Source organism: Schistocerca nitens, chromosome 2 (assembly GCF_023898315.1).
Source record: "Schistocerca nitens isolate TAMUIC-IGC-003100 chromosome 2, iqSchNite1.1, whole genome shotgun sequence".
NCBI classification, from domain to species: Eukaryota; Metazoa; Arthropoda; class Insecta; order Orthoptera; family Acrididae; genus Schistocerca; species Schistocerca nitens.
This window is the reverse complement of record NC_064615.1, coordinates 956,601,056-956,615,348: the sequence shown is the minus strand read 5'-3', so window position 1 is coordinate 956,615,348 and position 14,293 is coordinate 956,601,056. Positions and strand designations below refer to the sequence as shown.

The 14,293-nt window shown below is 42.2% G+C and overlaps 1 protein-coding gene and 1 long non-coding RNA gene across 2 annotated transcripts in view; both read right to left on the bottom strand.

The window, feature by feature from the left end:
* LOC126234731 (uncharacterized) overlaps positions 1 to 14,293 on the bottom strand; it is a 1,127,504-nt gene that overhangs the window by 76,540 nt on the left and 1,036,671 nt on the right. The window lies entirely within an intron of this gene.
* Positions 3,040 to 5,729, bottom strand: LOC126234730 (tetra-peptide repeat homeobox protein 1-like). The gene is made up of 2 exons (XM_049943477.1): positions 5,705 to 5,729; positions 3,040 to 3,588 (listed from the first exon to the last, which is right to left on the bottom strand). The coding sequence occupies exons 1-2, from the start codon at positions 5,714 to 5,716 to the stop codon at positions 3,211 to 3,213; spliced, it is 390 nt and encodes a 129-aa protein (XP_049799434.1). The 5' UTR covers positions 5,717 to 5,729; the 3' UTR covers positions 3,040 to 3,210.

The window sequence follows — 14,293 nt, the reverse complement described above, 5'->3', positions numbered from 1 at the left end:
GTCCTATGCAAGAACACGGTTTATACTTTTAGACAACGTTTCTGTTTTGTGTTTATGAATGGATGCAGTGATAGTAAAGTTAATCTCTCCGCCAGTGAAGCTAAATACATCAAACGAGTGAAGATAACAATCGCTGTGATATGGGACTTCCTCATATATATATGATAAGTTGTATTATTTTGGATTCTTTTTTTATAATTTTGTTGAACTGAATTGAGATGGATGGAAATATTTAAAAATCTGTGAATATATCTAAACCATGATAAGGTGGCATCGGACATATACTTTGACAATTTCGTCGCCGTAAGAAGGAGGTTCGTGGGCCACGTTATTTCTGAGCTAAAGTGAGATAAATACTGAAAATACAGTTTACATATAATGTTGAAATTTTAGGATCATGGATTAAACAAATAATGAAATCACAATAGCGTTAATCGTAACTATGTTTACTGAAGTGCACTATGCTACATACATTGGGAATACAATATTAATCACTAGTGATATGTTGATTATCCGAACGTCGGTATCTCGTCTGTGCGCAGTGGAAATTTCCTTATATAATTACTAGTATGCGCGAGTATGCGCCCTGCAGTACGCAGTGCCTTTTTATAAAATTGAAGAGTTTAAATTAGAGCGGCCAGTCTAACGTGCGAGGCTCTCCCTCGACTCCATTCCAGAACACATAACAGATGAAGTAATTAACAAAAGACTAGACATCCTTTCTGTGTCTCACCAGCTATCACATGCGACCGCGCACTTGCATTGGCTTTCATGCATTATTAAACAGGGTTCTCTGATTTTAAAAAAAAATAGATTTACATGCTATGGCTAAAAATGTGCCTTTTAAGACTGAAGATATAAACGTCACCCTCTGATCATATGTACCTTCGTTTTGTCATTGATATCCGTTTTATTAAACAACGGTAAGAATACTCCGTCTGTTTCTGTGAATAACGACCTTTATTTCCTTTACTGAGTCGAAAAGCTACCAATAAGCAAATGCAATAATTCTAACAGTGTTTCTCAAATGTTACTCTTCTAAACAAAGGCTTCAGGGGAAGGTGATCAAAGGAGCTCTCATCTGTCATTTGCATAAACAGAGACGTTGATTTGGTTGTTTGAAATGCTGAATGAATTCGGATTAAAAGTAGCATCTTCTCGTGTGGTAATACTTTAGGATGACAGCCAGAATGGTCATTAAGTGCTTTAGCCCCGCTATAAATTATGTATTCATTATAGAAAGTCTTTAATAATTACAAAATCTCTGCAATTCTAATTACTTGAACAATGAAACTCTTAACGTTTCTTTCATTCAGCAGATTCTGATATTTTACACTCGATTTCACAGTCCATGTAATCCAAGCACACTAATTTATTACATGAAAGAGAAAATCTTTGCTTTTTCTTAACTAGATCCCAATGAGGCCTTGAGGTAATGACTTTCTTTTCCAACGTATACAGGTGACTGACATAGTAAAAGCTAATGAAATACACATTCCTTGCTTCGGAATTAATGCGAAAAGCTTTACCCAAGAATTAAGAAGTCAACTTGAAAAAATGCACTTTAAAGAAGAAATTAAGTAACATACTCCAAACAAAAAGTAAGCATCAGTTTGGTATCAGTGATGAGAAAAGTGCACCCTGAAATTGTTTCTGGGAATAACAAAAGGTATCATTAAATATTTCAGAGCTCAGAGAATATAAAAGTTTATTTTTCTTTTGCAGACTGCTGCATTCAGTTAGGTTTGTTGGGGAGGATGAACATTTCTTTCTGTGATATTCTGTTCAAATTTTGTTTGATCACATTCTGAAGTAAATGTAATATCAAATATTTGAGGAAGTTCCCCTTTACATATTGAGGGTAGTGGACCTCTTTATGGAAAGTACTGTACATTTGTGATGACCAGATATGAATGCAAGTTAGTTTTTAGAATGTTGGTTCAACATACCATCACTTCTTTTGCTTGTCTCTTATGAATTAAACTAAGCTCATAAATCTTAAACTCAGGTTCAGATTTTTAAGTTTATACAGAACTTTCTTGATTTTTCTTTAACCTTTTTTCTCTCATTATTTACGTTTTGACTTGGCCTGCAAAAGGATTCATTCTCCACCCTTCAGATCACTTCCTAACTATTAGTATACTGACATCTTTATTTTCACAGTTCAGGTTGATTTAAGCATGCGCTGATTTATTGGTAAAAATCCTCCTGGATGCCTTCCTATCTCTCCTGCTCCCCCCCCCCCCCACCCACTTGTTAACAGCTGTACTAGACTAATGGCCAGAACCAGGTACCCAATATTATCTTTCAGTGCTCTATTGTTTAAGCCACCAACCACAAGTCACCAATTAATTCAACACAGGTATCTCCATCGTAATTTCTTCCTTCCAGTGTAGTCACATATAATCTATCTACATCTGTACTCAGGGCCAGTGCATTATGTGTCATTTAAGAAGGAGTGATATTAAATAGCACAATACATGTAATACATGAGCAAAAGTGTTGTAATTCAAACATTTTTTTGGATGCTATCACGTAAAACTCGTGATTGTATTGCATGTTTCATAACATGAATATGAAAGTATATTTTATGATTTTTGCGGTTAATGACTTGTTGTACAGAAGATGTGCATGTCTTTTGAAAATAGAAAAATCGAAATATTCCTGGTTACATGTACATATTTTCCTGATGTTCGTTATTCAGTTTGATTTAGGAATGCATGTAATGAACATTTTGTTTAGCAAGTGCTTTCTGTGTCTGATAGGTACGAGCCTCGTGTATTTAGCGCTAAATTCTACTTTACATAACTCACAAGTAGAACTTGTGAAAATTTGGTACTGGCTTCAGTTAATAGAGGCTTTTCTCTTTTTTCCTATTGTAGCATCTGAAGAAGGCAATGTAGTCCAAAACTAGTAATTGTTGTGTCTGAAATAATAGCAGTTCATATTACCTCAGTATGTGATCACCTTTGACAGAATGTCATTTCCACCATTAATAAGAATTTCACTTCTGTTAGACTATAGTAAATAGACACACTATTAACATTTATAAACATTTATTTCTTCAACACCATTTCACACATGGGAGAATTACAACAACAAATAGCACAAAAGATGTAACAATACTTAATTTAGTTACAATTTTGGTTTTGTATAAAGAAGCTGGAGGTGACTAAAACAGGGAATGAGATGTTTCCCTCAAGCACCAAGTTAGTGCCACAGAGGAGCAGGTCCATGTCCCAGGGGACCAGGGTAGGGACCAGGCAGGGGTCCAGGCAGAGGGCCAGGGCCCAGCCTCAAGGGGCCTGGTCCAGGGAGAGGGCCTGGTCCAGGCAGAGGTCCAGGTCCAGGCAGGGGGCCAGGGCCCAAGTGCAGAGGGGCATAGGCATGCAGAGGACCAGGCAGGGGACCAGGCAGGGGACCGTGCAGGGGACCAGGCAGGGGGCCCGGCAGTGGACCAGGGCCGAGCCTCAGGGGGCCGGGCAGTGGGCCAGGTCCAGGCAGGGGTCCTGGTCCAGGCAGTGGTCCCAGCCCATGCAGCAGGCCTGCGGAGCTGAAGCCCAGCACTGCCAGGAAAACTGCTGCTGTCTGCAAAGATGAACAAACATATTAGCACTTTATTCAAAACTGTTTCACTGCAGACTTCTAATGTAATGACCAATGTTTTACAAACTGTAACAAGTAACCTGCTGCTGGGCATGGTACTGTAAAGATCATGTAAAAAGGTGGTCAAGTTCTGCAGTGATCTGCACAATCCCATCCAACCCCCAGCAATCAACTGAGTTCAGTAAAGTAATTGAAGACACAACATTTGTGGTCACCATGACCACTTTTAATATAGCAGAGGAAGACACCCATCATCTGAGTCACTTATTATTTCTTATACTCTCTTGGCTGTCGCCCCCCCCCCCCCCCACACACACACACACTTTTCCCACAACAATCCATTTTCTCTAAAGATTACATGTCTTTCTTAGATTCTCTGCCTTACGAAATATTTTAACATTTATGGAACCCAGAAAGATGAATGTAAGCTTCCAAAGTGGATAAATTAGGATGTCAGACCCATACGAAAACTGTATGATTAAAGGCACGTTGTTTGCTAACAAACTGTTTTTCTACAATTAGGTTAACGTGGTAAATACAATGTTGGAACTGTGATTTAAAACATATACTATGGGTAAACTTTATAGTCTAACGTAAGAACTACCGTTATCCCGATCATGCGTAATGTGTCCAAAAATTATCGTTACAACATTAGACTTCCGTAACACTAAAATTGTATTAGGTACATGTGACAAATTAAATCACAATTTTTAATTTTTATTTAGGTGGTACTATAGATCTGACACAAAATATGGTTGCTACAGAATAAAGCTCAGTGTTCATCGTGGCTCGTAGAAAAGTAGTCTGATACTCAGCTACACTTTTGGACACAGGGACCCACCATGCAATTTGTGCTTGACGCACATCGTTAAGGGAAAGATGTTGAGTTCTCCAAAAATAGACCCTAATGTGGACAAGGTATGGCAGATGTTTGCAAGTAGTCTAACAAATTCAGTGCATACAGAAACCATAGAGTTGTAATGCTATGACAAACAGTGCACGGTGTGTTGTGTAAGAGGTTTCGCCTTTAAGCCCGAAAGGTGCAACTACTCCAGGTACTAACGGCGGCCAACAAACCTCAGGTGAAACAGTTTTTAGTGGATATGCTGCTCAAGACTGACGAAAACACAAACATTTTATGAAATATCGTTTCCACGATGAGTCAGTTTTCCATGTATTTCGCATACTGAACCGTCCTAAGACCTGTATACGACGATGAGAAAGTTCCAATGTTACACGTTAAATGGAAATTGCATCATTGATCTACTCTTTTTGAACGAGTCTGCCGTCAACAGAGACGTTCACCTGGACATGTCACAAGAGTTTGCTTTGTCACAATTAGAACATTTGAATCCGGACGGCGTTTTCTAGCAGGGTGGGGTACCAACATGGAGGTCCGCAAACGTTCGTCAATTTCTGGATGAAAAGCTTCCGGATAGATTAGACGAGATGGCCCACTTCAGTGGCCGCCACGATCACCTCACACGGCTTTTCTTCCTTTTGGATTTTGTAAAGGAGCGGGTGTACCAAATTCAGGCTGAACACATACTGGAGCTGTAAACGCTGCATCTGAATGGACGACCATGGATTTCCTGGTTGGTTGGTTGTGTTGGGGAAGGAGACCAGACAGCGAGGTCATCGGTCTCATCAGAGTAGGGAAGGACGGGGAAGGAAGTCGGCCGTGCCCTTTGAAAGGAACCATCCCGGCATTTGCCTGGAGCGATTTAGGGAAATCACGGAAAACCTAAATCAGGATGGCCGGACGCGGGATTGAACCGTCGTCCTCCCGAATGCGAGTCCAGTGTCTAATGGATTTCCTGGAACGTACATGGATATAGATGAAATACCGACTGGACGTTGCATTTGCCATAGGAGGTGCTGACACTGACGGGTACGGATGAGTAAACAATAATTTATATCTTGCGACACGTTGAAAACTGGGTGTTATTATCGAGTATAGTTTTAAAGCGTAAAGTTTTAAAATTAATTTATAGGTCGCCCGCACAGTCTCTATTTTTAGCTACAGACAGCCAGAGACATAAATTACTTGGTATCGAAACGACTTTCGCGGATAAGACAGCAGTAGGCTATTGCTCACCTGTTGGTTCATGTTGGTGCTGCTCGTTGGAGGCGAGTGTGCCCTGCCAGCGGCAGCCCGCGTTTATATAGCAGCAGCAGTAGCGGCTGCCAGTGTCCTCTCACCTCACCTCGCCCGTCGCACAGTAGCGCAGGGGGGGGGGGGGGGGGGGTTATTCAACGTGCCGCGGCGGCGGGTGGGCGTCGCGAATGCCGACTCCAGCCGCCCTCCGTCCTTCCATGTCTGGGGACCGCCGCGATTAATCGACTGCGTCCGTCACAGCCGCTCCGTTTGCTCATGCCACTGTCGATAATAGCAGGGCAACGATCCCTGTCGGTTGCGTGCTACATTCGACACAGCAAGATATTAGTGGCATTCGGGAGGGAAGGCTTCTAGTCTGTGGGACAAGCTAACTTCTTAAGAACCGAAAATATTTCGACGATTCCTGGCAGAACGTTTGCACGCTAGCAGCCGAGAACTACGAATGTATTAAAAGAGCTGATTGAATTTATAACGAGCTCACGATTATCCGGTTCACGGATTATCCAGAGAGTTAGGCGATTTGAGAGAGGAAAAAAAAAAAGAAATGAAAACGGAGCTTAGATAATTGTACAATATTTTAAAAATGAACGCAAACAGTCTTTACCACAAAAACATTTGTTTCCATGGTAAGCGTTTTCGGTCACTTTTTGACGATCCTCACAAGGGAACCTCCCCATCGCACCCCCCTCAGATTTAGTTATAAGTTGGCACAGGGATAGGCCTTGAAAAACTGAACACAGGTCAAGCGAGAAAACAGGAAGAAGTTGTGTGGAACTATGAAAAAAATAAGCAAAATATACAAACTGAGTAGTCCATGCGCAAGGTACGCAACATCAAGGAGCTTGTGAGCTTACGAGCGCCGTGGTCCTGTGGTTAGCTTGAGCAGCTGCGGAACGAGAGTTGCTTGGTTCAAGTCATCTCTCGAGTGAAAAGTTTTTTATTTTCAGACAATTATCAAAGCTCAGGCACTCACACATAATCAACTTCGCTTTCCAAAATTCCAGAACATGTTCATATTTGCTTGGACATATGCAGGATTTGACGGTCTACACACGGAAACATTTGAAAACGTAAAAAACATATGTTTTGACAGAGCACAGGGAAAACTGTGCGACTGTGAAACTGTTGCATTCATTTGTTGCAGTTTATGTGACAAACTCTTATGTTTTCATCACTTTTTTCGGAGTGATTATCACATCCACAAGAAAACCTAAATCGGGCAAGGTAGAAGAATCTTTTTACCCACTCGCCAGGTGTGCAAGTTAGGTGGGTCGACAACATATTCCTGTCATGTGACGCACATGCCGTCACCAGTGTCGTATAGAATATATCAGACGTGTTTTCCTGTGGAGGAATCGGTTGACCTATGACCTTGCGATCAAATGTTTTCGGTTCCTAATGGAGAGGCACGTCCTTTCGTCTACTAATCGCACGGTTTTGCGGTGCGGTCGCAAAACACAGACACTAAACTTATTACAGTCAACAGAGACGTCAATGAATGAACGGACATATCGCAACTTTGCGAAAATAAAGAAAGTAAAATTTTCACTCGAGGGAAGTTTCGAACCAAGGTCCTCCCATTCCGCAGCTGCTCACGCTAATCACGGGACCACGGCGCTCGTAAGATCAGAGTGTCCTTGATGTTGCCTACCTTTCGCATGGACTACTCAGTTTGTACATTTTGCTTATTTTTTCATAGTTCCGCACAACTTCTTCCGGCTTTCTCGATTGATCTGTGTTCAGTTTTTCAAGGCCTATCCACTGTGTCAATTTATAACTAAATCTGAGGGGGGTGCGATGGGGAGGTTCCCTTGTCAGGCCCTAATACCATGACAGTAGGCAGTGGCGGTGAATGCAGCGGGTTTTGTAACTCCACGTACGTAAACTGCTGGAGCATTTGAACTTTTCATAGGTTATCTAAAAGAATGTCTGGAACAAAAGAAATAGCAGCTGTTGTTGCTGACTGGCAGTCTGGAACGTATCAACAGCCAAGATTACATAAATATTTCTCTATTTAAAACAATCGGATTCGACAGACTTTGCTGTCATCATTAAACCCTAACCCTTTAACGCACAGTGCAGTTGATCAGCTACAGACTTCATTTCTTCGATGTAAGCCATACTGAGTAACATTTTGTAACAAATTCGTTATGTAGTTAAGTGTATACACTCTACTGCAGCTGCTAGTAGCTCTTCATACCGATCGTAAATGGCAGGATTAACTGAACCAGTTCGACAATCAGCTGTGTGGATGTACTGCCGCGCGTGTGTTTTGGTGGAAAGTAGAGACGTTTTTTTGGTGTTTTGTGCACTGATTTGTTGGTTTGAAAATCACTTTCTTATTTTGAAAACGTAAGTAGATATGGTGTAGACAGTTAATTCGAGTGTCCTTACGACGGATTTAAAATTAGCTCTGTTTTTGTGTTTGTAGCGATTGTCAACAATAATGCTTTGTTAATTTAATTAAAAAAATTTCTGTATTTTTTTGTAGTGTAGGCACTATAAACCAAACGTTGTAATTTTTTTGAAGCTCATACTATATTTCCCATTTTCTTACAACCTTTTCTGAGATTACTTATTTCTATTATACTTCGTTCTGTTCTACAGATTTAAGTCATAACACACATATTAAACATTCATTCTGTCAACTTATACAAAAGATTTTTCAATTCAGTCACTGTTACTGGCTGTAACGGGTGCTTTATCAGAAAATTTTTGACATAGGTTCTTCACGCGTTTGAACATCGGGCACAGTGCGATTTAACTCTTATGTTACTACGGCCAGGGAAACTGCGCACCGCCTGGGCTTCGATATCCTTGCAATTTGCTATATTGTTGCTGTCTTCGATTTCCGTCATTTTGGGAGCATTCTCTTTAACATGTTTAGACAAGAAGTGAATGGCTGTTCTCTTGCGCAGTGTAGGGTTTACTAATGCTCTTCGCATTTCACGTGAAAACAAATTCGTCGGCAATTCCTCTAATTGTCGTTAGTTGCATATATCATGAAGGCGTTAATGCCATCGATGTCAATCATTCTGAAAGACAGGGCAAGTGGCCAGCATCTGGATTACTTTGTGACTGAATAAGTAGCGCACGTTTTATTTATTGTGTCTCCTCCTAATTTGGACTTAGTATATGTTTATAATTTCTGGTGTCTATACTTCTGGTTTATATACTTACATAATTTCTGGTTTCTTCTCATCCGTGGTATTAGTGACATCGTCATGATGCAAGGATGAAAGGAAGAAATCGTTCTTTTTTTCCTTTCTTTGGTATATATGAAACCATGGTACTGTCCTTTGTGAATCCAAAAAAGCTCTTTTTTTATTCACAATTTCCAGTGCAAAGAAAATCTGGAGGTAGCTTCCACTTATTTCTTCTAAGAGTTCAAACTACTGACTGTTTCTACTTCAGGAGCTCTTCAGCCAGTGCAATGGAACAAAATTAGATGTCAAGTGTCAAATTGAGCGCTGTCCCTTCAACAGGCCGTACAAGACCGTTTCCTATCTCCTTAGGTGAGTCTGACAATGCGTAGGGGTTCTCTGATATATTCAAACATAGAGTACATCGTATTCTAGCATCGAACAGGATGAAAATTTTCAATCCCTATTTTGCAGGGAAGTTTGGTATGTACTGACGAAAACAGCATTTGCCTTGAAATGCAGCCAGTTGCTTATTACGCCGTCGTATATTCCTAGTACACTCATGTTCGGAAACAACAGAACACCTTGAACGACTAGAGATAGGGCTTTCATAATCGCAGGACATGCACGTTAGTACATAATGCAGAAATGATTAGCATTCGAACCATGTCGGACAGCGAGTTCAAGGTCAACATCGATATCGCGGCACAACAGCACCTCAGCACCTACCAGTAGAATGTGCCTTCGACTCTCGTTGACGCCATAATCAGAAGGTAGTGCGACTTGAGCAGACGTGCGGGATACCTCGCAGACGTATGCGCCAGCCGTACCGTCAAATCAATGAATTTAAAAGAGGACGCGTTATTGGCATGAGAGAATGTGATGCATCCACCCAGGAAATCGCTGCTCGTGTGGGACGAAGTGTTTCGGTAGCGCAACGGGTGCATGCAGAATGGTTCAGGGAAGGCCGTAGAATACGACGAGACGGGTCAGGTCGTACCACCCAGACCACCCCCCACGAGTAGATCGACACCTCATCCGAATGGCACTACAGGACACATCTGCGTCCTCCTCGACTTTGGCGCTACAGTGGGGCAGTGTAGCACGTCGTACACTGTCAGTGGTGACAGTCCGTTGTCGTTTATTACGGCATGGGTTACGTGCACGTCGTCCACTTCTCAGCTTACCATGGACGAATGTGCACAAACATGCTAGACAGCAGTGGTGTATGGAACGATGTCACTGGGGACAGGAATGGCACCAGCTAGTGTTTTGGGACGAATCCACGTTCTGTTCGAAAATGATGGTCTCATTTTGCCCGTCGCGAACATGAGTAGCAGCATCACAGTGACTGCATTTGCATAAAGCATACAGCGCCAACTCAACGCGCTATTGGGTGCTATTGGGTACAACCACTCATCACAGTGGTACATGCCCAGGGCACTGTGACCAGTGTGACCTACGTGAATGACATCCTGTGACACGTAGGCATACCCTTTCTGCACAACACCCCAGACGCTATTTTTCCACAAGACAATGCACGACCACATTCTGCTGCATGAACACGTGCCCTCTTTGTGTCACAGGATGTCAGCCTTTTGCTCTAGCCCTCCAGATCACCAGACTTGTTGCCAGTCGAAAATGTGTGGGATATAGTGAAACGAGGGGTGCAGTGTTGTGACCCAATGACACACAACACAGATGAACTTTGAAACCAGGTTAATGCAGCATGGATGGCTGTACCATAGGGCGTCATTCACACCTAATAGGCGTCGATTCCATCATGCATGGAACTGAACAGACTTGGTTTTTTCACCCGGCTACCTGCAAGGTGCATTCCACTGACCCCTGGTCACAGGAGAGCCCGTAAAGCCTGGTGTCAAGAACACAGTACATGGTCGTTGGAACAGTGGTCCAAGGTTATGTTCATGGATGAGCCCAGGTATAGTCTGAACTGTGATTTCATCTGGCGTGAGCCAGGAACCAGATACCAACCCCTTAATGTCCTTGAAACGGACCTGTATTGAGGTCGCGGTTTGATGGTGTGGGGTGGGATTATGATTTGAGCACGTACACCCCTGCATGTCTTTGACAGAGGAACTGTAACAGGTGAGTTGTACTGGGACGTCATTTTGCACCAGTTTTCAGGGGTGCAATGGGTCCACCTTCTTCCTGATGGATGATGACGCACTGCCCCACCGAGCTGCCATCGTGGAGAAGTACCTTGAAACAGAAGACATCAGGCGAATGGATTGGCCTGTCTGTTCTCCAGAACTAAACCCCACCGAGCACGTCTGGGATGCTCTCGGTCGACGTATCGCTGCACGTCTTCAAACCCCTACGACACTTCAGGAACTCCGACAGGCACTGGTTCAAGAATTGGAGGCTATACCCCAGCAGCTGCTCAACCACCTCATACAGAGTATGCCAACCCGTTGTGGGGCCTGTGTACGTGTTCATGGTGATGATATCCCATATTGATGTCGGGGTACATGTGCAGGAAATAGTGACTTTTGTAGCACACGTGTTTCGGGAAGTTTTTATCAACGTATCGCCAATACCGTGGACTTACAGATCTGTGTCGTGTGTGTTCCCTGTGTACCTATGCTATTAGCGTCAGTTTTGTGCAGTGCCACGTTGTGTGGCACCACATTCGGCAGTTATCCTTAATTTATGAGCCTGAGTGTATTTATATCTTGTAAGTCCCATAGATTTTAGAGACCTGCTGGGTAATGCCCCGTAAATATCAATGGAGCCAGGAAGATTTGATTATCACCACATCGGTGAATTTCGCATAGCGGTCTCTTATAAAATATTATGCAGTGCGTTGCACGTAAATGTTTGTGCATGACGTAGTTGTTCTAATGATTACATTATTTATAGTTGGCAGTTTTTTCAGGTTCTGTGGCAACTTTTATACCAGGCAGGTGAATTACAAGATGTATACTTCGAGCTCTAACGTTGCGAGGTTTATCCTTTCGAAGAAACAAATCGCGCGTACGTTGATCATCTGCTGTAATTACTTGTTATTCTTGATTGTCTTCATCCTGCGTTTCATTGTGCCTGCGATGAGACAGAACTCCAAAACTCCCTGTTTGCTCTAATTCCTCTTCCTCTTTCTCTTCTTCGTAAAATTCATCTAATGCCTCTTTCAGAAGCTTCTGCACTCTTCATAGTTCTAATTGTTAAGGATCCATTGCTGAGTTAACCACGCAGAGTGACAACGGACAAGTAGCTGCTATGGGATACAACTCTAAACTTTCTCTGTGCTCAGTAACGTAAACAGTCGCGTGGGATATTGGCAACACCTCAATGCATATTTCTACATGTATTCTTGGAACTTGGGCTTCCGTTATAGATTATATTAATTTTACTCAAGGCTTACTAGAAAGGTGTCAAAGATCATTAAGGTATACTCATATCCCTTAAGTAATAATAAATCGATAACAAAGACTGGGGATGATTAATATTCTTCTTTGAATTGAACTGCGTTATAATATAAAATACTTTGATTATAAACTTAAAATCAAGGTTCCGGTGATATTGTAAAAATTGGTTCAAATGGCTCTAAGCACTATGGGACTTAACATCTGAGGTCATCAGTCCCCTGGACTTAGACCTACTTAAACCTAACTAACCTAAGGACATCACACACATCAATGTCCGAGGCAGGACTCGAACCCGCGACCGTAGCAGCAGTGCGGTTCCTCACTGAAGCGCCTAGAACCGCTCGGACACAGTTGCCGGCTGGTGATATTGTAACGGCCTCCCTCAGGGCAATGTGAGTCCTTAGTGGAATTTGAAATGATGGACGGTCGATAAGCTGTTGCTGTGATAATTGCTCTACTTTGCTGCAAGCAGAAGCAAAAAGGTGGCTGAAAAATTTAACGTCGAAGATCGTAGATTTCGTTCTTAAAACATATATATTTAAAAAAATTGTCTCTCATAGTTGTAGGCTACCATTCTCTGTATTCGTTGAGCAACAATTACAACTCACATAAAGTCAAAGCCAAAAGAAAATGAGTTATGTTTCCTTCTGGAACCATTCTCTTCAGAATTCTTGCTCTGCATTGGTGCGAAATGAAAGCATAATGTTAAACATTGCCATGAGGAATTTATTGTTGATGGCTCTTCTCTAGCCACCGTCAGGTATCTGTGACGCTGTAGCATCTAAGACGATTCATTCGTAATAATTATTAACCTATATGATACTTCGTACTGTTGCTGAAGTTACCGACGGTTTGCTTGCGCTGGAAAGATGACAAATAAACATCAAGGTCGGAAAGAACTTTGAAGCTCTAATCACATAACAAAAAATGCTACTCTCCAGTAAATTTTCCTCAAGATTATGGGACAAAAGTACAAACAGTGAGAAGCTTAGAGAAAATAAAAAAAAAGAAAATGCTATTAAATTTTGCAATCAAAGTTGACAGCCAAGACGGACCGCTACAGCGTAAGTTCAGATGGTTCAAATGGCTCTGAACACTATGGGATTTAACATCTGACGTCATCAGTCCCATAGACCTTAAAACCACTTAAACCTAACTAACCTAAGGAAATCGCACACATCCATGTCCGGGGCAGGATTCGAACCTGCGACCGTAGCGGTCGCGCTGTTCCAGACTGAAGCTCCTAGAACCGCTCGGCCACAACGGCCGGCATAGCGTAAGTGTCTGAAAAGTTCAACTTACGCGAAACTAGATGGATCACTGCACTAGTGGGTTTAGCAGAAGAGGTCGGAAAGAGTTCCTAAATCAGGTTTGACGTTGATGACGTGGGAGACTGACATCAAACCTACCGACCGAGCGAAAATTGAATGCTTCATCAGGGTGGATAAGTCGACTTAAACATCAGCTTCAGATGCTGCCATCCCAACCGAGAAACTTAATGGTAAGAAAGACGCAGCGATGCGACATATTGCTCATTTACATCGAACAGAACAGTGTATTCGCGGGGGAAGTAATTTACAACTCTGATGAAGCTAAGTTGTACCGAAAGGTAATGATCACATGAACCACAACAGGCTCGGACAAGCGCATGCTAACTCCGGATTATCCGTGAAATTCGGTAATCTGTCCGTTCTCGGATCCGCCTAACCGCGCATAAACGGGAACTTGCTACAATTAGCAAATGCGTTCAGAAGATGGACTCTCTTTGTGTCGGCCTTAGAACTTCCCCGTTCGTAAGGTGGTCAGTGAATATCCAACAGTAAAGAAAAGAGCGGGTGGAACACCGATAGAGAAAAGGAATTCAAATGGAAATTATAAACATTTTTGGTTGTGATTCAGCTACCGTACGCTATTTAATTACAGAAATGTATGTACAGCCACTTTTGCTCAGACGTTTTAAACCACGGTGTCATTACATGTATTCCATCTAACTTTTTCAAATGGTTCAAATGGCTCTGAGCACTATGCGACTTAAC